This window comes from Strongylocentrotus purpuratus, unplaced genomic scaffold, assembly GCF_000002235.5.
Source record: "Strongylocentrotus purpuratus isolate Spur 01 unplaced genomic scaffold, Spur_5.0 spur5_scaffold_3, whole genome shotgun sequence".
NCBI lineage: Eukaryota > Metazoa > Echinodermata > Echinoidea > Camarodonta > Strongylocentrotidae > Strongylocentrotus > Strongylocentrotus purpuratus.
The window spans coordinates 9,520,752-9,541,272 of NW_022145609.1; the positions used below are offsets into that span (position 1 = coordinate 9,520,752).

Here is a 20,521-nt window from a genome sequence, read left to right on the forward strand (position 1 = left end):
ATTGCTAGCGAAATTGTGTAAATGTTCAAATCAGAGCAAATAAAATAAAGTTTGTACAGATACGGGAATTCAATTAATTGTAACGTAGGAAAAATTGCGATAAAGTGCAATACAAATTTCATTTAGATGGTGTAATAAATATTAAAAAATATTAACAAGTATTAACAATGGAGTATTGGCAGTGTGGTAATTAAAAGTGTGACATGAGTAATGTACATGTATAGCATATTGCACATGACAAAATTTTGGAAATCCTTAGATATTATTAATGGTGACAGTAACAATGGCAGATAATTAAAGAATGTTGTACTGCGAAACATCATCAGAAGAGGAAGAGGTGGAGAGGAGGAGGGAGAGACCGAAAGTGAGAGAAAGAAACAGAGAGGAGGAAGGAGAGAAGACGGGAGAAAGAGAAAGAGGCAGCGAGAGCAGAGCAGAGAGAGAGAGAGAGACAGATGAGAGAGAGGGTTTGGGAGCGAAATAGAAATAGAGAGGAAAGACGAGAACTGAAGAAGAGAAAAGGACATTTGAAAAGTAACAAGTTCAAATAGAGCAAAGGGAAGAGAGAGTGAGAGGAAGGATAAAAGTACATGCTATATCAAAATACGAATGAATGTGAGAACCTGCTGTGCCAATCATCATGACAGTTGATATTGCACATGATTATGTTGCTGACATACATGATATATAACATACTGATAATAACTTAAGCCTCTATTTATTATTATTCAGATTGGATGGGAGAATTTCGGTACCTCGAAGTTCTCATCTTAGGCAAGGACAAATCAAGTGCATTTCGCAGGGTACGGCTACAGTCATTGACTCTGCTTTCAGGCAGGAGATTTCGATGAACCTTAGAATGGAGGAGTGATTTTGCAAATCTTAAAGAAAGGGATGTGCGTCTCTCTTTAAGAGAGGAGACGCTAATATGAAATTGCAGTTCATCATAGGTTCTAGAGTCAGGGTAGGTAATGATCCTAAGAGCTCTCCTCTGAACTCGCTCGATGCTAACAGAGTGGTTGTTTGTGATCCCTGATGTCCAAACAGGTGCTGCAAATTCTAGCACTGGCCTGATGTACAACATGTAGATAGTAGCAAGATCCTTGGTGGTAACACCATTCCTCCGAAGCTTTGTCAGGAGATAAAGTCTTCTGGAAGCGTTAGAGATCAAACGGCTGACCTGCCCATCCCATTTGAGATCATCCTAAAGGAAGACCCCTAGGAGCTTAAGGGATGAGACAGTTTCGGGACAACGTCGTTGTCTTTGCACCATTGGGCCAAGGAGTCTAGATGCGACTGCAACTCAGATTGATGCGATTTCTTCAAGACCTCCACGATTGTCAAGTCATCCATATTTCCATCGGTTATCACTTTCAACAGCTGCATAGTTGATAAGGACCAGAAACAGGACTGGTCCGAGGCGAGTACCTTGGGGTACCCCACAAGTGATGGCTTGTTCTTGAGATAAATTCCCATATGGTAGCGGACAGTCTGCGCTCTGTTAGAAAAGGAAGCTGCAGATAGTAGGGATGATAGAGTGATCAACACCTAACTCAATCAACTTGTTCATAACAATGGTGTGGTTGACATGGTCAAAAGCCTTAGAAAAATCCACGACGCAAAGGTTAGCGAGAGTACCACCCTTGTCAAGCTCTCTGTGGATGGTGTCAAGCAGGCTGACCAAATACTTTAGCCCCACCTCCCCATTTTGAAAAACGTTGCCAGGGTCTGCGTAACATCTAAGAGTGATGGTGATGCAGATTCCCCCCCCCCCCCCAACGTTTTGCTCATTACGGCACTGCTCCCTCGTCCCTCGCATTTCGTCCCCCCCCCCCCCCGGTCATGAAAAGAAATCGCCGCCCCTGGAATATACAATGAGGGTATACGCGCACTCTCTTACACACACACACGGACCCGCGCACACACACACACACACACACCCACATAATCACACTCATAGACCCAACACATAACCCACACGCATTCCCACACAACAATGTCCGGACCCACTTTATCTACGACGTTGGGAGAAAAGAGTTTTTTTTTTCTCCGATATAAATATTTAGCTATTGGTTTGCTTGTCTTGCCTCTGTATTTCTTATGTTAGCTCTGTATAGATTATTAAGATAATAACTTACTGATATATAAGTAAGTCTACTAAATAATCAATAAGGTGATTTTAATTTAATCATTACTTGATTCTCCAGTTTTATTACTATGTACAAACATGGAATATATACAGATAATTTCAAAATAATTCAATACTAAGATAAAAATGAAAAAACAGAGAAATAATACAGAGACAATATATCGTGAAAACCTATTTAGGCTTGGCGAGTTGATGCATTTACAAAATAGGCACTCATAGCATAAAAATGGCGTGAACGACACAAATATTATCTATCTAAAGGGTTAGAGATATCGTGAAAATGTGTTACTGTTGGGGAAGGCAACTCGATCTCTAAAGCTACTAATAATTAGCAGGCAACACATATCTTTTGAGTTTCCTTTCGAAGGAAATACTATACAACGATAAGGTATTCTTTCCACATTTAAAACATGGCGGATTGATCGGTTTTGAAGATATAACATGAAGTAAAGAAAACGAAAATCATTTGTTTTCTTCTAAATTTACTAATTCAAATTGTTTTTCCCATGCAGTTCTAATTTGTATCAACAGCTGCGAATACTTCAAAAAAATGTTCAGGTCCGATACATTGCCTTAATTTTGACTATTATTCTGACACACGTTTACATATATTATGTGCGATTCATCAGCCGTGCGTTCTGACAAATATCAAAGGCTCAATGGTCGAGCAGTGGTCTCGCAGTAGAGAGGTTCGATACCAAGTCTATGCTCTGGTGCATTTTGGTAGGTAATTAATAATTACGAAATACATAGGATAGGCCAAACTGCAGGTACATTAGTTGAGTTTATAAGATGATGACATGGATCCTAATGTAATGATTGGTTAAAAGTGTACACGTGACCAGGCATTTATTTTGCCTAACGCGTAATTTGGATAAAGACCGGTCATTATCTAATGGTAATGACCGATCATTAGTAAAATCATGTTATAAAACATCATTTTATAAAACAAATTAAACTTAATCTTACAAAACAAATAGTACACATCATTTTCAGTTGTTCGGGCATTAGTAAAATTACCCACACTCGATACCTTCAAAACAATCCAAACACCCTCGCCTATATCGCCTCGGGCGTGTTAGACTGTTCCAAAGGTACCTTGTGTGGGTAATTGTTACTAATGCCCTCACTGCTGTGTATTCTCTGTATACTAACCAGCATCACAATCAGTAATGTTTATCACCATTGAAAAAAATCTTTCAATTTGGAGCGTAACCTGAGCATTCTTACAAAGCGGAATAATTCAAATAATTTAGATGGAATGATAAGTTCAAAAGTCTACCGCCGTTAAAATAAATATTAAGAGGGAGTTATACTTTTTGATTGACCGCGTTCTGCTCGTATGTGTGTTCGCACTGCATTTAACAGTCAGTTAGAAACGTCTTTGTACAATTTGCGTGTTTGGGCTTATCTTCTTCAATTTCTTACAATTTAAAACATAGGCGCTCATGAAGTCCTTCATGGTGATTATAATGCCGATGGTGTTGTTCATGGAATCTGGAATTTATTTTCTTGGTTCGATTCTGCGGCCTGGAGGGCCACGCGGTCTTCTTGGATCGTGCGGGCGAGGCAAGTTCTCCCGTAGATGAGGCAAAGGCTCTGGTAGGCGAGGCAAGGGCTCTGGTAGGCGAGGCAAACGCTCTGGTAGGTCCAAGTTCTCAATGGTTCTTTTCGTTGGTGCAGTCGGTACACTAAAAGGTTGTAGCTCAGCAAGAGAGATAAGTTTATCGCCTGTATGATTCGAACGAAAAGAGAAAAAAGTGACAGTCAGTTATGGAAATTGCAAATTTTTTTCCTCAAGACCGACTCTCTCTAAATGAAGTTGTTCGCTCGAATGCCATTTCCATTGCAAAATGGCAATGATTAGAAACATATATAGACTTTCCTTCCATAAATGATGCGATGGTGGTAACATTTTTATAGTATTCATTACATTAAAAAAATTGTAACACATTTTTAAAGCTTTGTATAATTTTCAGCAAATCCTAGACTCTTCATGTTAAGTCAGCTATTAAATTACAAAAAAAAAGATTTAAACGATTTCTTCACCAGACTGATATTGTCTTCATCTTCATCAACATAATCGTCCTCGTCGTCACATTATTCATCATCATCATCAGCAGCATCATCATCCCTATCATTTCATCACGATATTTTTTATTCAAAATGTCAAAATTAAAAAAAAAACATTCCCAAAATATTGGTCACAAAAATTACGTTTAAACAAAGTTTCAATTCTCAATAAAACAATGTACATTGAGACAACTTTAGATAATATAAACGTTGAATGTACTAAAGCGAAAAATTACCATAATTTAATGCTAGAAAAGAAAAAAGAGAAAATTGGTTTCCATTTTTGGCAAAATATTTTAGGCCTACCAGAAATATTTGTTTGGAAAGATGTATTTCAGTTCAAAATTAATAAGATAAGAGACAATAATATCAAACAATATAATTTCAAATTAATTCATAAGATATTGCCCTCTAAAGACAATCTCTTTACGTGGAAAATCGTACAGTCGAACGAATGTGAAATTTGTCCTGAAAAAGAAACTATTGAGCATTTTATATTTCTTTGCAAGAAATTAAGAGTTTTCTAGGAAAAATTATTTCAAGAATTATATATTTCATCTTTGAAATAGAAATAGAAATCGATATGACAATGTTATTGATTGGATATAAAATAAATAACAGAAAATTTACTTTATTTAATTTTTTGATAAATTATGCTCAACTGGTATTAGGCATATACAGTGATTACGTTAAGTGGAACTTTGGGGAAGTACCAACCAATCGAAAGAGCTTAATAAATAATTTGATGTCATCATTGAAAGTTTATTTGAAATACACACAAAATATATGATACTTCGATAATGAAGAAGTTAAGAAAGTATTAGAAATGTTATAATGATTATTTTAAGAAATTATGTCGATCTTGTATATAATTCATATGTTTCATTTTACTTGTTTTGTAAATAGTCTATATGTATTTTGAAATGGAATAAGAAAGTCCCTCTGAAGAGGTAAAGAGAAGAAAAAAATCATCACTATATTCTAATCATCGACATCATGGTCCTCATTGTCGCCATCATCATCATCATCATTAACAACAAAACAAATAATGATAATAACAATAACCATTAAAACAGAATCATGGGCATCTATATGTTGTCATGTTCATTATCATTCACCATCATCGACAACATCGTCCGCAATGTCATCATATCATCATAATCATTCTTAATCTACAATATCAATGATATTATAATTATTTACACATTGTGGTCATCGTCATGATCATCGATCACCACCATCCTTCTCCTCCTCATCATCATCATCATCATCATGACCACGTCTTACCATTAACATCAAGGCGAATGAGCATGTAATTGAATTCTGTCACGGCGCCGCCTCCCAATTTCCATTCTTCTATGCAAACCAGACCATTACCATCAAGATCAATGCTTGCGAAAGCTGATTCCTTGCTGACCAGTCCAGCGAAGTATCTCGCAACCTCGACAGGTATACTATACAGTTCAAATGGGAAGAGAGTAAAGGGATAGAAATTGTATCAACACGTTTTATACAATTTGGCGATACAAATCCAATAATACCTTTGCCCTGCATAGTATTGAAGAATGTAATTAAGTTTTGAACGATGTTTTGCAGTAAAAAGCCTCAAACTGCCTGAAACCTGATATATAAGAAAGACCTAAGGGAACCTCATTCGAGACTTTAGTAACCACAATGTTTACAAGAATGTATCTGCATGTGATTCAAGGTAATTACAAACAATCTCGGCAACATCATACAGTGTAAGGTTTGGGTTTCTCCTTCCACCGACACGGCGGATTCAGCAAAAGTAGCTAATATTGAAACATGAGACGGCATGACAAAACAAGAAAGGCATTTAATAGAGTATTTGGAAGACTACACAAAGAAAACATCAATAGTGATATTTCCTTTGGCCTTGGAATTTATAGTGCCCCGTTGTTAAGGTCGAGTGGTACAATTACAATATGTTAAACGTAACGCTTGTTAACACACAATAAACACTACCTGTATAACTTGTGATCATAGAAAGTGTCTCAAATAATATAAAGAATTCGTGTCGCAGAACTTTGTCTACTGGCAGGGATTTTACATTGAATATAATATTAATATTTACAAGTTAGTGACATGATAATAATAGTTTATAAATTAGAATAAGTCAATGTGGCGAAAATGAGTAATATATTTTATTTTATTAATGCTATCGGCCGGGTAAGCTTTTATTATCGTGTAAACTCGATGGCTTCTCTTGTTTGCAATTACACAGTACATTGTTTTTTGTATGTTTGAATGCACATTCAAATATTATCATAATTAATACTAGAAGTAAATATGATTGTTCTTACCTTGGGCGGCTTGGTCTCTGTGAGGCGAGCAGAAAGGGCAGTTGGAGGGGAGGAAGAGGATGAGAAAAAAAGAGGACAGAAAAGGAGGGGTGTGCGTGTGTGCGTGTGTGTGTGATAAAGAGAGAAAGGGACAGAGGGAGAGAAAGGAAGAATGAGAGCAGGAGAGAGAGGGAGAGAGAGGTGGGGAGAGGGAGAAAGAAAGAAAAAGAAGGTTATTGGATCAATACAAGTGAGAATTATAACGTAAACGAAAATACTGAATAACATTTCTAATGAAACTTTAGTTTTAACGAACCTGAGGCATATTATAGTTATAAAAGATATGAATAAAAAAACAAGCAGCAAGCATCTAATAGCTTTCCAAATCATTACACTATAATGATAATGCAGCTGTAATAATTAAAAGGAGGCGGGGGTAAAAGCCCTTCGAGTGACAGATTTCAGAGTAAGTAACTAAACAAGATGTGCTGAGTGGAGGAGAAAGGGGCGTTAAAAAACACTAAAATTATATGTACTGATCAAATTACTCCATTTCACACATGTGACTCTTCTTTGCTGGACCTGACAAGGAGAAGATTTTTGTGTGTGTATGGGCGGTGTGCTTTGACGGTGGTGCACCCCTTGTTTATCCTCATAGTACCACCACTAGGATGCAAGCCGAATATAAACTCACCACGGGGCGTTCTGGTTCTTCTGGCCCGACAACACCAGGTCTAGGTCTAGGTCCAGGTCTACCAGCCGGTCCAGGTCTACCCGGCTGGCTTATCTCCCACGATGGGCCCGCACCACTCACGCATCCCCAGGCCATGGAGATGGTGCACATCATGTATGCAAACGTGAGAAGAAATTCTTTCATCATACTTGTTTGTTTTGCGGAAACCTGAAATGAAACGAGTATATATGATGAATAAATTATGTTCACGTTCAAGTTCAAGTTCAAGTTCAAGTTCAAGTTCAAGTTCAATTATTTCATAATTGATTATACATAAAATAAAGGGTACCATAAAAGACAAAAAAATATCTTGCCAAGACATTAGACGTTGATTTGTTACTTGCTCTTCGCGTGTAAGCGGGCATGGAATGTATTTACATTACCAACAAATTATACCTTAGATGCAAATTTTGCAAATGTGAATTTATTTAGTAAATATTAGAGTTTATTGGCTATATAATTTGTTTTCATTCAATCAGAAAATAAACAATATTTAGGTATCTGCGACGGCTAATGAACGAAATTAACATGATTATACACTTGCACAAAAACAGAGAAAAAGAAGAATTTGTGTTAATGTCATTTGCTAGATCGTGACCTCTATAGTAAAACTTACTGTATTGAAGTGACCCTCATATTGTTAGTTTGTAATTGTGTGCTTATATTAAGAAAGAACAACAGTAAAACATCAGGAATTCTATATAATTAGCATTCAGAGCTATACGATATCTGACGAATAAAATACCTTGACTGTGAGAGCCGAATTCTGGAACCCTTTTAGAGTGTACTGCTAAGTCTGAAGTCCCCTCGACGATCAGCGAAAGTCAACAAGCAACTATAGCTGTCTCTGTATGATTCGATCAACTACCGTTTCTTAATGAAATGTTTTGTGCCAAGCCAAGCTGTTATATATACGACTCGATTGTTTTGTCCAGTCCCAACCTGTATGATCGTGATGATTGTTACCCGGATATACGTCGTGTAACCTTGGCTTCAAATTTTCTAGTGTTTGGGTCAAGAAAATTAAGGGGAGGGGGCGGGGCGGAAGTGAAGTGGGTTGAAACTTATAGAAAGCGCTGTCGTCATCATTTCGTCATAGATCGACAAAAGAGAAGCCTCTATTAATAGTAATTTCTTATATATGATCCTTCTCTCTTTCTCCATGGTTATATCTACTTCACTCTCTACCACCCTCTCTTTTCCCCCTCACATTCAGATTATGATTCAGATGAAGTTAGTGCACAACTAGCTCAAATATGATTCTTACATTGGAAGTCCACTATATTAAGTGGGTTTGATTATAGAAGCAGAAATATAGGAGGAACAGGGCAATTAATCGAGCAAATTCCGATTGAAACATAAGAAAGTTATGAATTGTTGAAGTTGCTCTCAATTTGCATCGCTGTAACGTATCTTGCGAGCTCCTCTCCAATTTACTCTGTACATAACATTTCATAAACCTTTATTTTCTTCTTTCTTTATGATGACGAAATTCCATACAGGGGTTGTATAGAATTTAGAAACATATTTGTAATAATAACATTTAGGGAGCATGTATGATTGACCATTTTCTTGAGGTAAATTTGTTTATTATAAGTCTTCTTTCTGTTTAACTAAAGAGTAGAGGGAGGGAACCTCGCAAGATGCGGCACGGGGTTGCCGATTTGTGTTTGATTGATCACAACTTCAAAAATGTATAACTTTTCTAAAATGTCAATCTGAATTTGCTCAATATTCCACTGACTAGCTGTTGCTCTCATTTTCTACTTTTATCAAAACCAACTTAATTTCAGGGTAGACTTCCCCTTTCACGACATTTAATGTATTTAAGTAGAAAGTACGCGTGTATCACTCAATTTCAGTTTTGAGTTCTGGTAATGCGATTGCATTGTAAAAGAAAAGGTGTGGAATGGATCAGAAAAGTTGATCATATAGCATGTAAGTAATGGTGTGTAATGCAAGGTTCTGGAGTCATCAAAATCATCATAAATTTGGCAGAGTCTTGGTAAAGTAACAATCACTTACACAGAAAGATGTATATGGGACAACACACATGGTGTCGGGGCTAGTACTACCCTGATTTCCTTATCTTTCTATGCTCATTACTCAGCCAGTATACATTTTCCTCCAAAATTGTTTGGCACATGACATTTATTTGTAATCTTGAACATTCAGTGTAAGTTTCGTTAGATTCTGTGAGAATTCATTTTCTTTTTTTTACCAGAACTCAAGTTTATCTTTAAGCTTCATGTTTGTTTGCTGTTATGTTGTATCTTCGTCAAGTCAAACTAAATTCCATATTACCATGCAAACATTGTTTCCGTAAGCTTACTACATTATACTTACTAAAAAGGGAGGGAATGCTACGGGGTTTATCATGGACCTGCTACCATGGTTCTATCCTATACATGCAGACCGAACTGGATATGCAAATATTGAGAACTTAAAAATATAATGCATCAATTTGTATTGAACCTTGGCTGGAAGTAACCTAGGCCCATTTTTTTTAACACACACCCGTTATCTAGTTTATACTTTGTTTGACCCCGGAAACCAACTTTACAATTAGAATCTGCTAGAACAATTAGTTTCGAGAGTTTCAATAAGTTGATCCGGAGGTTTCTGCCCAAATATGGAGTTAGTGGGAGGTTACTCGGAAATACAGCTGGCAAAACGCCAGGAGGAGGATTGTGATGTCATCCCTAATCAGGGGTATTCCGTCACGCAGCTGGAAAATAAAAGTGTTTTGTGGGTCGACGAAATAGGCTTGAATGTCCTGATTTGGGGGGTATTTTTCAGAAGGTGATATTTCAGTGTTTGTTGGAGGTAGATCTATAATTGTGATTAAATTAGTACTACTTGGAAAAGTGGAATTGAAAATTAAAAACAAAACTTTTTCTTCTTCGTTTGTTGAATTCCTCCAGTCCTGGATAATTTCGGTATTCTTGGGAATCGCATATATGGGGGGGGGGGTCAAAATGTAAGTACATGTGGGGATCGATGGCTTTTAAAACTTGCATTTGTTTTCATTGGTTATTTTAATGTTTCTTGTACACCCTGAATGGATATTCTGTCTTATCACATGAACAACACCGTATAGTGGCATAGGGCTGGACCAGCCATTGAAGGGGCAGGGGCACATATCTAGAGTCCATGGCGTACTGAGAGAGACAGTTGTGACACGCGGACACGTAAGTGATCAAAAGTCAAATCATGGAGTTCCAAATAGCTCCCTCTCATAGAGATTGGGGGAACTCATCTCTCTCACTACGCTATAAGTGAAGCCATATATAATGATAATAATAATAATAATAATACATTACATTTATAATGCGCTTAATACAATATATGTACGTACTTGTCCTACACAAGGAGAATGGAATGCTAATTAACAAGTTATACCGATCTGGGAGAGGGTCCTATTTCATCTTTTCACTTTCCTTTCCATATCCTCCCTGCTCCCCCTTCTTAAATTTCGTCTGTCTCTCTCTCTCTATATATATATATATTTGTTTTTGTTTTTTTGTAATAATTTGTTTATTTAAAGATTATTTTTACTTGCAATAACTGGTTTAATACTTTAACTGTTATAGGTTGTTCATCCATCTATTATCATTTATTTATAACTTTAGGTATAACTGTATAACTATATAACTTTATCTTTTATCATTTTTATTGTACATTATTTTGTATGATCATTCCTGTTTTTATGCACATTTTATGTAAACATTGCATTATTGGTCCCTGGACTACTGCATTGTATATTTTATATGTTGATATTAATAAACCGAAATTGAATTGAATTGAATTGAATTCTTTCTTTGTTTTCTTCTATATATAAGGGTGGAAGGTTAGGGTATGTGTGTTATCGGTGCCTCTCATACATATCATTATACATTGCCCTATTAAATACAACACTTTGTATAAAGGGAAAGTGTAAAGAAGAACGAAAAACAAGATCGCAAAAAAACTTTCGAAGATTAAACCTGATGCAATCACAATAGCCTTTTTCATCACCTATTAAAATGAGCGTACATGAAAATGACAGCTTACGTAATCCGAACTTGATTTCTATGTGATGTACAGTTGCTGGGGCTGGGGGGGGGGGGGGTGAAAGAACATTGTAACCAACAATTTTCAACAAAAAAGAAAAAACTGAACAAAACAATCAATGAAAAACTTCTGTATAAATACTGATTCAATCAACTAAGCAAAGCTTTTGTATGGTGTTGATATTTTTTCCGGATGTTAGTGATGTGACTTGGTTTCGAATTAATTAAGGGGAGGGGGTGGGGCGGAAGGAAGTGGATTGGAGTTTGTCGTCATCAATTCGCATAGATCGACAGAACATATGGAAACGTTGTATCATCCGCTCAATCTGACTTGAGTGCTTAGAACAGATAAACATTTTCGGATGAAAAAGTGAACTTTTCTAAAAAGTGCGTTGCTTTCCAGCATTGGGATGCCCGGGAGTCATTTGAGTAACCTCTCAAAAAGTAAAATATAACAAAATAATATGCACTTTCTCTGTACTTTCGGGGAAAAAATTGTTATCCAGCACAATGCAGTCTCTTTTTGCGCTGGAGAAGAGCAAAATAGCGATGTTTTTGTTAACACTTCTATTAAAGCCTATGTTTATTTTTCAGAGGCGAAATGGAGTCATTGCCTGGAAATCAAATTTGAATTGAAAGAAAACGAATAGGCCTAGGTATTACAAAACAAAAATACCATTCGAATAAATATACAGTTTGTTCAAGCAACGAGCTACTAAATAGCACATTGGGGGCAGGGGACAGGGGGCAGGGGGCAGGGGGATTGGGATCTACTTCAATTATTCAGTCAGGGAGTTTTTAGGAGATATCCCCGATCAAATTAGGGTGCTCTATGGGATTATCCTCTCCTCTGAGCTGTAACAAAACAAAATCCCGTATCAGCCAGATTGACAAGGGTTGAGATATGACGTCATGGCTAATCAAAGGAAAATAAAAGGGGTTTGTAAATTGACGCGGACCAGCAAACAGGAAATATTACTTCCAGGTATACAAACTTTTGTGGTAATTAAAATTAAAGGTGCTATATACAGCTCCTCTTTTTTTAATGAAGAGTGCTTATTGTTTATTTTTGCATTATCTGTCCGTAAGTGCTTGACAAATTATAATTGAAAGATTTTAGCAAAATTTATTATTGAAGTTTGAAGGAGGTATTTTGCTGCCGTTGTCAGGGCTGGCTGGCAAATACCAGGGCGGGAAATACCGGGCGATAAATACAACCTATTATAGCACAATTTGAAGAAAAAGGGGAAATACTGGAAAATTCTCCAAACAAATTTTTAAAACCCTTTGGATCTTTGAAATTTTTTTACCAAGAATTATTATCAAACACAAACAAATAATGTAAAAAGCAATTTAATACTATTTAGATAGGTCATAACGATGCATAAATGATGGAATCCCTCTTATCTGCCAATTATATAGAGGTCCCTCCATGCCTTATACTGTGTATCTTCATCAAAGATGGGCAATTCGATTTTTTTGTTCAGCTTTTAAATATTCCTGAAGCATACTGTAATTGTAATGGTGCCGTTATAAAAGCGGCCTGTCCATTCACATATTTGTACCCTTCCAAAATGTATATTTGATTGTATTTTGATTCAGACCATTCTCAATTGGCAACTTTTTCTGTATGATATGTTTTTCACTAATGTACGTGTTTGTATTACCAGGAGATTGCCAGCGTATAACCAACAAGAGAAGGTGGTGCAACATAACTTGAATCTGTGTCTAAAATATGGATAGAATATCCAAACAAGCAATCTAAGAAACCCATGAACAAGTTATTACAAATAACAACTAAGATTTTTGTTTAAAGTGTAATTGATGAAATTAAGTAAGATTGCTATGTTTGCTATTACACATTATACCATTTCAATGATACGTGTATGAATATTTCCGGGTATTTCCCTGGAAATTGCCAACCTGGATGTTGTAGGCCAAGTAAAATGATTCATAATTTCTTGTAGGGAGGAGGATATGCCATATGCCTTCAAAGACGATATACTGAGAGAGAGAGAGAGAGAGAGAGAGAGAGAGAGAGAGAGCTAATGAGAGAAGAAAAAAGAGAAAAGAGAGGGAGAGAGAGAGAGCTAATGAGAGAAGAAAAAAAAGAAAAGAGAGGGAGAGAGAGAGAAAGAGAAAGCTAATGAGAGAAAACAGAGAAAAGAGAGAGAGAGAGAGAGCTAATGAGAGAAAAAAAAAGAGATAAAATAGAGGGAGAGAGAGAGAGAGAGAGAGGGAGAGAGAGGAAGGGGGAGTTGATAGAGGAAGAAAAGACAACGTGAAAGCAGAGAGGGCGACCCCTCCTCAGTGGCCTTTTTCAACATTTCATCCACCTATAGAATATAACCTCTACACACACATTTATGAACACACGCGCACTCACGCACACACACGCACACACTCGTACACACTCACAGACCCAACACACAACCCTCACATACCTCCACCCAGCAATTAATGCCCCCTCGATGTCCGGACCCAATTTATCTACGACATTGGAAGAAAAGAGCGAGTTTTCACCGATATGTATTGTTATAGATATTTAGCTATTCGTTTGCATGTCTTGACTTTGCATTTGTTATTTTAGCTCTGGATAGATTATTAAGATAATAACTGAATAATACATAAATAAGTCTACTAAATAATGAATCAGTACCAAGATGATTTAAGTATAATCATTAATTGATTCTCCAGTTTATTACTATGTACAAACATTGAATATATTTACAAAGTATTCAAAATAATTAAATAAAAGATAGAAATTTGAAAACAGAGAAATCATACAGAAACCCCTATTTAGGCTCACCAATGTGGTGCATCTATAAACTCGGCACCCATAGGATAGAATAGGGCGAAAGACACAAATATTTTCTATCTGAAGGGTTTAAGAGATATCACAAAATGTGTTACTGTTGGGGAAGGCAGCTCAATCACTAAAATACAGATAATCAGGTACACATATCTTTTGAGGTTCCTCTTGAAGGAAATAGGAAGTTATTTTTATCATACTGAACGACGATAAGGTAGGGATACCGGGGACAAATGCAACACGGGGCGGTTCTAGGACAATTAACCCCTGGACAATCACCCCCTGAAAACTACCCCACAAGGACAATTAACCCCCCCCCCCCCCCCCCCCCCAGGAAAAATGATCCCCGGAGAATTCCCCCCTGTGGACAATTACCCCCGAGGACCATTACCCCCAGGACAATTACCCCCCAGAGGATGCATAAATGAAATCTTACATTCTAATTTCTTTGTTGTGCCATTGATGGTGAGAGTGGCTGTAACGCATACGCATCTGCGCGCAATATATTGTTAAATTTCTGAGAAAACGTAATTTCTGTCCTTTACTCAGTGGCAAAAACTACGGGGGAATAGGGTAACTTCCACCCCAACATCGAACTGAATGATTTGAAAAGACTGAAATGAACTTCATTAATAACTAAGAAATAAAAAGTAAGTGAATTTTTCTGTAGATAGCATTTTGGAAAGAAGCTCGCATACGTCACAGTGTTACAAATTCATCGGGGGTGATTGTCAATAGGGGTTGTTGTCCTCGGGAGGGGGATTGTCCTCGGGGGTTAGATGTCCTCGGGAGGTTATTGTCCTCGGGGGCAGTTGTCCTCGGGGGGCAGTTGTCCTCGGGGGTAATTGTCCTCGGAGGTAGTTGTCCTCGGGGGTAATTGTCCTCTGGGGGTAGTTTTCCTCGGAGGTAGTTGTCCTCGGGGGTAATTGTCCTCGTGGGTAATTGTCCTCGGGGGGTAATTGTCCTCGGGGGTAGATGTCTCCAGGGGATAATTTTCCGGGGTCCTCGGGGGTAATTCTCCGGGGGGTAATTTTCTGGGGATTAATTGTCCTTGGGGGTAGTTTTCCGGGGTTGGTTCTGGGGGTGATTGCCCAGGGGGTAATTGTCCTGATACGGTTGAGGATATATCATAGAGTAATTACAAGATACATGGGATGAAACCGCAGGTACACTAGTTGCGTCTAACCAGCGTTACAATCAGATACGTGTTAAAAAAAGAATATATCAATTTGGAGTGTAACCGTAACATCCTTACAAACGTGGACTAATTCAAATAATACATATGTCCAAAAGTCTCCCGCTGTTAGGAATATATTAAGATGGTATTATACTTCTGATCGACTACGTTCAGCTTGTATAATGTGTACGTACTGCATTTGAAAAACGTTGAAAACGTCTCTGTACAACAATCTGCATGAAAGTGTGGGTTTGTCCTCTTCGATTTCTTACACTTTAGTGGCGTTCCAGTTTGAAACAACGGCGCTCATGAAGTCCTTCACGATGATTATAATGCCGATGGTGTTGTTCATGGAATCTAGAACTTATTTTCTTGGTTCGATTCTTGGTTCGAACCGGCCTCGATGGCCACGGTGTCTGTTGATTTTTGGGTCGTGTAGGCGAGGCTCCCGAGGCAAGATCTCTGGTATGTTCACAATGGTTCTTTTCGTTGGTGCAGACGGTAGACCAGGAAGACTAAACGGTTGTAGCTCAGCAAGAGATATAAGTTTATCGCCTGTGTGATTTGAACAAAACGAGAAAGAAGTGCCAGTGAGCTTTAGAAATTGCACAATTTTTGTCTTGAAGACCCACTCTCTCAAAAAGAAGTTGCTCTCTCGAATGACTTTTCCATTGCAACATGACCATGATTAGAAAATAATGATGCGATGGGGATAACAATTTGTATAGTATTCATTCCATAAACAAATCACCAACACTATAACCACCATGATCACGTCTTACCATTAGCGTCAAGGCGAATGAGCATGTACTTGAATTCTGTCACGGCGCCGCCTCCCAATGTCCACTCTTGTATGCAAACCAGACCATTACCATCGAGATCGATGCTTGCGAAAGCTGATTCCTTGCTGACCAGTCCAGCGAAGTATTTCGCAACCTCGACAGGTATTCTATACAGTTCAAATGGGTAAAAAAGAAAAGGAAAGAAACTGTATCTACATGTCTACAATGTAGTGGTAATAATCGTATACCTTTTTCCTGCTTGATATTGAAGAACGGACGTTTTGAACGATGTTTAGCAGCTAAAGAGCATCAAACTGCATGCTGAATGAGTTATCAGAAAGACCTTAGTTTCGAGGAAATCGTCAGAGACAAGAGACACTTTGTATAGTTACTTCTTTTTACAAGAATTTATCTTAATCTTAATAGGTCATTAGTAAAAAAAAAAATAAAAAAAAATCTTGACAAGATCATATGACAGGGTAAGTTTTTTTTTTTTTTTTTTTTTTTTGGGGGGGGGTTCCACGTACATGGTGGATTCAGTAAAAGGAGGAATACATATAGAAACACGAGACGATATAACAAAAAAGAACAATAAAGACTTTCAATAAAGAATCGGGAAAGTCTACACTTTTTTATATATCTGACAGCCCAGCAAGGACCAGAAAAACACAAGTCATAGTATTTCGTGCGCAGGATAGAGGTCGGTCTCACCCTTTCATAGTGCCAATTGTTATAGTCGAGTGGTGCATTTAAAATATGCCAACTTAACGCTTGTTTACAAACAATAATCACTACATGTATCATTTATAATCATGGAAAGTGTCGAATATAGTATAAAGAATCCATGTCGCAGAACTTTGTCTACAGGCAGGCATTTAAATTGTTTACAATGAATATAATATTAAAATTTACAGGTATGTGACATGTTAATGATGCTTAATAAGTTCAAATAGGCCAATGTGGCGAAAATAAATGATATCTTTTATTTTATTAATGCTATTGTGGAAAGCCTTTATCAACATGGATAGACTCGGTGGTTATTCTTGTTTGAAATTACACAGTACTTCACATTTTTTATGTTTGAATCCTCTATGTACACAATTTTTATCATAATTATTACTAGAAATGGGTATTGTTCTTACCTTGGCAGGCTTGGTCCCTGTGAGGAGGGCAGAAAGGGCAGATGGAGGAGAGGAAGGAGGTGAGAAAAAAAGTAGAACAGGTAGGCCGGTACAAGAGGACATAGAGAGAGAGAGAGAGAGTGAGAGAGAAGACAAAAAAGGAGAGAGACAGCGAGAAAAAAAAGAGATAGAGAGAAAGAGAGAGGGGTAGGAGAGGAGGGAAGAGAGAGACAGAGAGCGAACACAGAAAGGAATTCAAGGGAGAGGGGATAAAGGATTAGAAAAAAAAGAAGAGATTAGGAAGAGAGAAATGAAAGAGAGAGAGAGAGAGAGAGAGAGAAAAGGAAAGTATTGGTAATTTGACAATGTAAAGTGAGAATAATAATGTAGAAGAAACTACTGATTTACATTTCTAATGGAGCTCTGCATGGTTTAACGTACCTGAGGCATATTATAGTTTTAAAAGATATGAATTTTAAAAAAAGAAAGTAGCATGCATCTCAAAATCCTTACTCTAGAATAATAGTGCAGCTGTAACAATTAAAAGGAGGAGCAGGGGGAGGGGAGTCCATTCACAAGATGTGCCAAGTGGAGGGTAAAGGGCATCGAAATCAATATCGACTGAAAGAGATTAACAATATCTGTGGTAATAAAAATAACCCAACTCTATCTTGGATCTTGCAACGAGAAAAATGTGTGTGCGCGTGTGTGCGCGCACGGGATTTGATGGGACCCCTTGTTTATCCTCACAGTACCTCCACTAGGATGCAAGCCGAATGAAAACTCACAACTGGGCCTTCTGGGCCTCCTGGTCCGACAAGGCCTGGTCCGACAAGAACCGGTCTGGCAATTCTGGCAAGAGCTGATACTACCGACTTTCCTTGTTTACGTCCGGGTCCAGGTCTACCTCCTGGTCTAGGCCTACCCGGCTGGCTTATCTCCCACGATGGGCCCGCACCACTCACGCATCCCCATGCCATGGAGATGGTGCACATCATGCATGCAAACGTGAGAAGAAATACTTTCATCATGCTTGTTTCACGGAAACCTGAAATGATTATAGTAAAGACATAATGTTCACATTCAAGTTCAAGTTCAATAAATTAATAATTGTTGATACATGTACAAATATTTATTAAGGGTACCATTAAAGACTATATAAGACAGATCTTGTCACATCCGACGACCGACGTCGTTTTGTTAATTGCTCGTCGCGTGCAATCGGTCATGAAAGATATTCACATTGCCACCTTATGCAGATGTTGCAGTGTGTGAATATAGTTAACAGAAGATTTTATTGGCTATATAACTTGTTTACATACATACATACAGTAGATAAACAATACTTAGGTGCCTGTGGCGGCTAATGGACGAAATGAACATGATTATACACTTGCAAAAACACAGAGAAAAGGAGAAAAAAAGCTTAATGTCGTTTTCTGATCGTGACTTCTATAGTGATATTAATGTATTGAAATGACCATTATAATGTAATTGTGTGCTTATATTAAGAAACAAACTGCAGTTAAAGATTAGGAAGTATATAAATTAGTATTATGTTTTGAAAGAGTTCGATTCTATACGATATCTGAAAAAATAAATATATACATTTACCTTGACTGTGAGAGCAAAATTCTAGAACACTTTTTCGAGGGTAGTATTGATAAGTCCGAAGTCCCCTCGACAATCAGCGAAAGTCAATTAGCAACCAGCTCTCTCTGTATTAATACGGATTCAATCAACTACCGTTTCTTAATGAAAGGTTTTGTGCTAAGCCAGCTTTTTGTATATATATATATATATATAATTATATACGACTGTATATAGTCCAAACCTGTACGATCGGGATGATTGTATCCCGGATATACGTGGTGTTACCTGATAGAGTTTGGATTGGATTGGGATTGGATGGAGATACGTCTGTCTCGAAAGATTCTACCAGAGCTGCCCTTATCAGACCACAGATCCCCTGTGGCAATCCAAATGTTACGAAATGTTACGCAACACCGTCCGCTTCATCGGTCTAAAAAATATGGAGGCTTCGAGCTTGTATAGAAGTGATGCGAGGCAACGCGAAAATGACGTCATGTTTAGTGAAGTCGTATATAGCTACAACATACAAATCTCTTTTGCCCCCCCCCCCCCCACATTCAGATGATTTTTGTGCACAATTAACTATCTCCAATATGATTCTTGAAGGGGAAGTTCACCCTAATATTCAGTTTGTTTAAATAGAAGCAGAAAAGGACAGGAACAGGAAACTTAAAGTCTGACCAAATTCTGATTGAAAATTAAGAAAGTTATGAATTGGTTAAGTTGCTATCAATAAAATTAAACACAGAATTGCAACGCTGTCACGTATCTTGCGAGCTCCTCTCCCATTTAGCTAGAAAGCGGAGCTGGATGAGTCATCTTATTCGCCAAAATGCAGCGAAGGGGGACGTCTCTGGTCAATTTTGTAATAAGGGCTCTCTCTCTCTCTCTCTCTCTCGCTCTCTCTCTCTCTCTTATCTCCCTATATGCTTTATGAATTTCCTATGTTATTATCATCTCGCCCCATCACATTCCCATAGCACACACAATGTTTATGTGCAGCTGGCACATAAACATCATAAAACGGTAAAAGATATATGTTTCTGTGGCTTAAACGTCCCCTTAGAGTCGAGGCATTATAATTCAACTTTGACTTTTTGTATGTCACTTTATGTCAATTTTAGGAAAGTTTAATACGTCATGTATTTTGGTGTTGCTGTGGATTCTTCTTATATGCTTAAGCTACAATGTTACAACTGCTATGCCTGTATTTCGTTTTCGGTGGCAAAATGAAGTCATTGCCTGCATGGAAATTAAACTGAAATCGAAAGAAGACGAATAGGTATCACAGGACGAAAAATAACATTGGAATAAATATACATTTTCTTCAAGCAATGAGCTGCGAAATAGCAAACAGGGGGGGGTTAGAATGTAGTCAGGGAGTTTTCGGGAGATTTCCCCGATCAAATAGGGTGCTCTGAGGGCTAATCCTCTTCTCTGAACCACAAAAAAAAATCCAGTATCGGCTAGATTGACATAAGGTGGGTTTTGATTAAATCAAGGGAAAATAAAAGGGGTTTGTAAATCGACGTGGACCAGGAGACAGGAAATAATACTTCAAGGTACAAACTTTCGGTGGTAAAATTAAAGGTGCCATTCAGCGCATTTTCCCCCTTTTTTTAATGAAGAGTGCAAATTGTTTATTTTTGCATTATCCGTCGTTACGTGCTTGGAAAATTGTACTTGGGGACCAATTCCATAATAAGAGACGAATTCCATTAAAAAG

General features: G+C 37.6%; 2 protein-coding genes across 2 annotated transcripts; both read right to left on the reverse strand.

Moving 5' to 3' along the window:
* Positions 1-2,191: 2,191 nt before the first annotated feature.
* On the reverse strand, positions 2,192-8,167 carry LOC105437977. Its single transcript, XM_011665221.2, has 5 exons — positions 8,004-8,167; positions 7,220-7,426; positions 6,547-6,563; positions 5,510-5,676; positions 2,192-3,880 (listed from the first exon to the last, which is right to left on the reverse strand). The coding sequence occupies exons 2-5, from the start codon at positions 7,403-7,405 to the stop codon at positions 3,654-3,656; spliced, it is 597 nt and encodes a 198-aa protein (XP_011663523.2). The 5' UTR covers positions 7,406-7,426; positions 8,004-8,167; the 3' UTR covers positions 2,192-3,653.
* Positions 8,168-15,201: 7,034 nt separating this feature from the next.
* On the reverse strand, positions 15,202-18,971 carry LOC586728. Its single transcript, XM_795314.5, has 6 exons — positions 18,817-18,971; positions 17,991-18,250; positions 17,224-17,240; positions 16,082-16,248; positions 15,663-15,854; positions 15,202-15,612 (listed from the first exon to the last, which is right to left on the reverse strand). The coding sequence occupies exons 2-5, from the start codon at positions 18,231-18,233 to the stop codon at positions 15,664-15,666; spliced, it is 618 nt and encodes a 205-aa protein (XP_800407.2). The 5' UTR covers positions 18,234-18,250; positions 18,817-18,971; the 3' UTR covers positions 15,202-15,612; position 15,663.
* Positions 18,972-20,521: the final 1,550 nt, after the last annotated feature.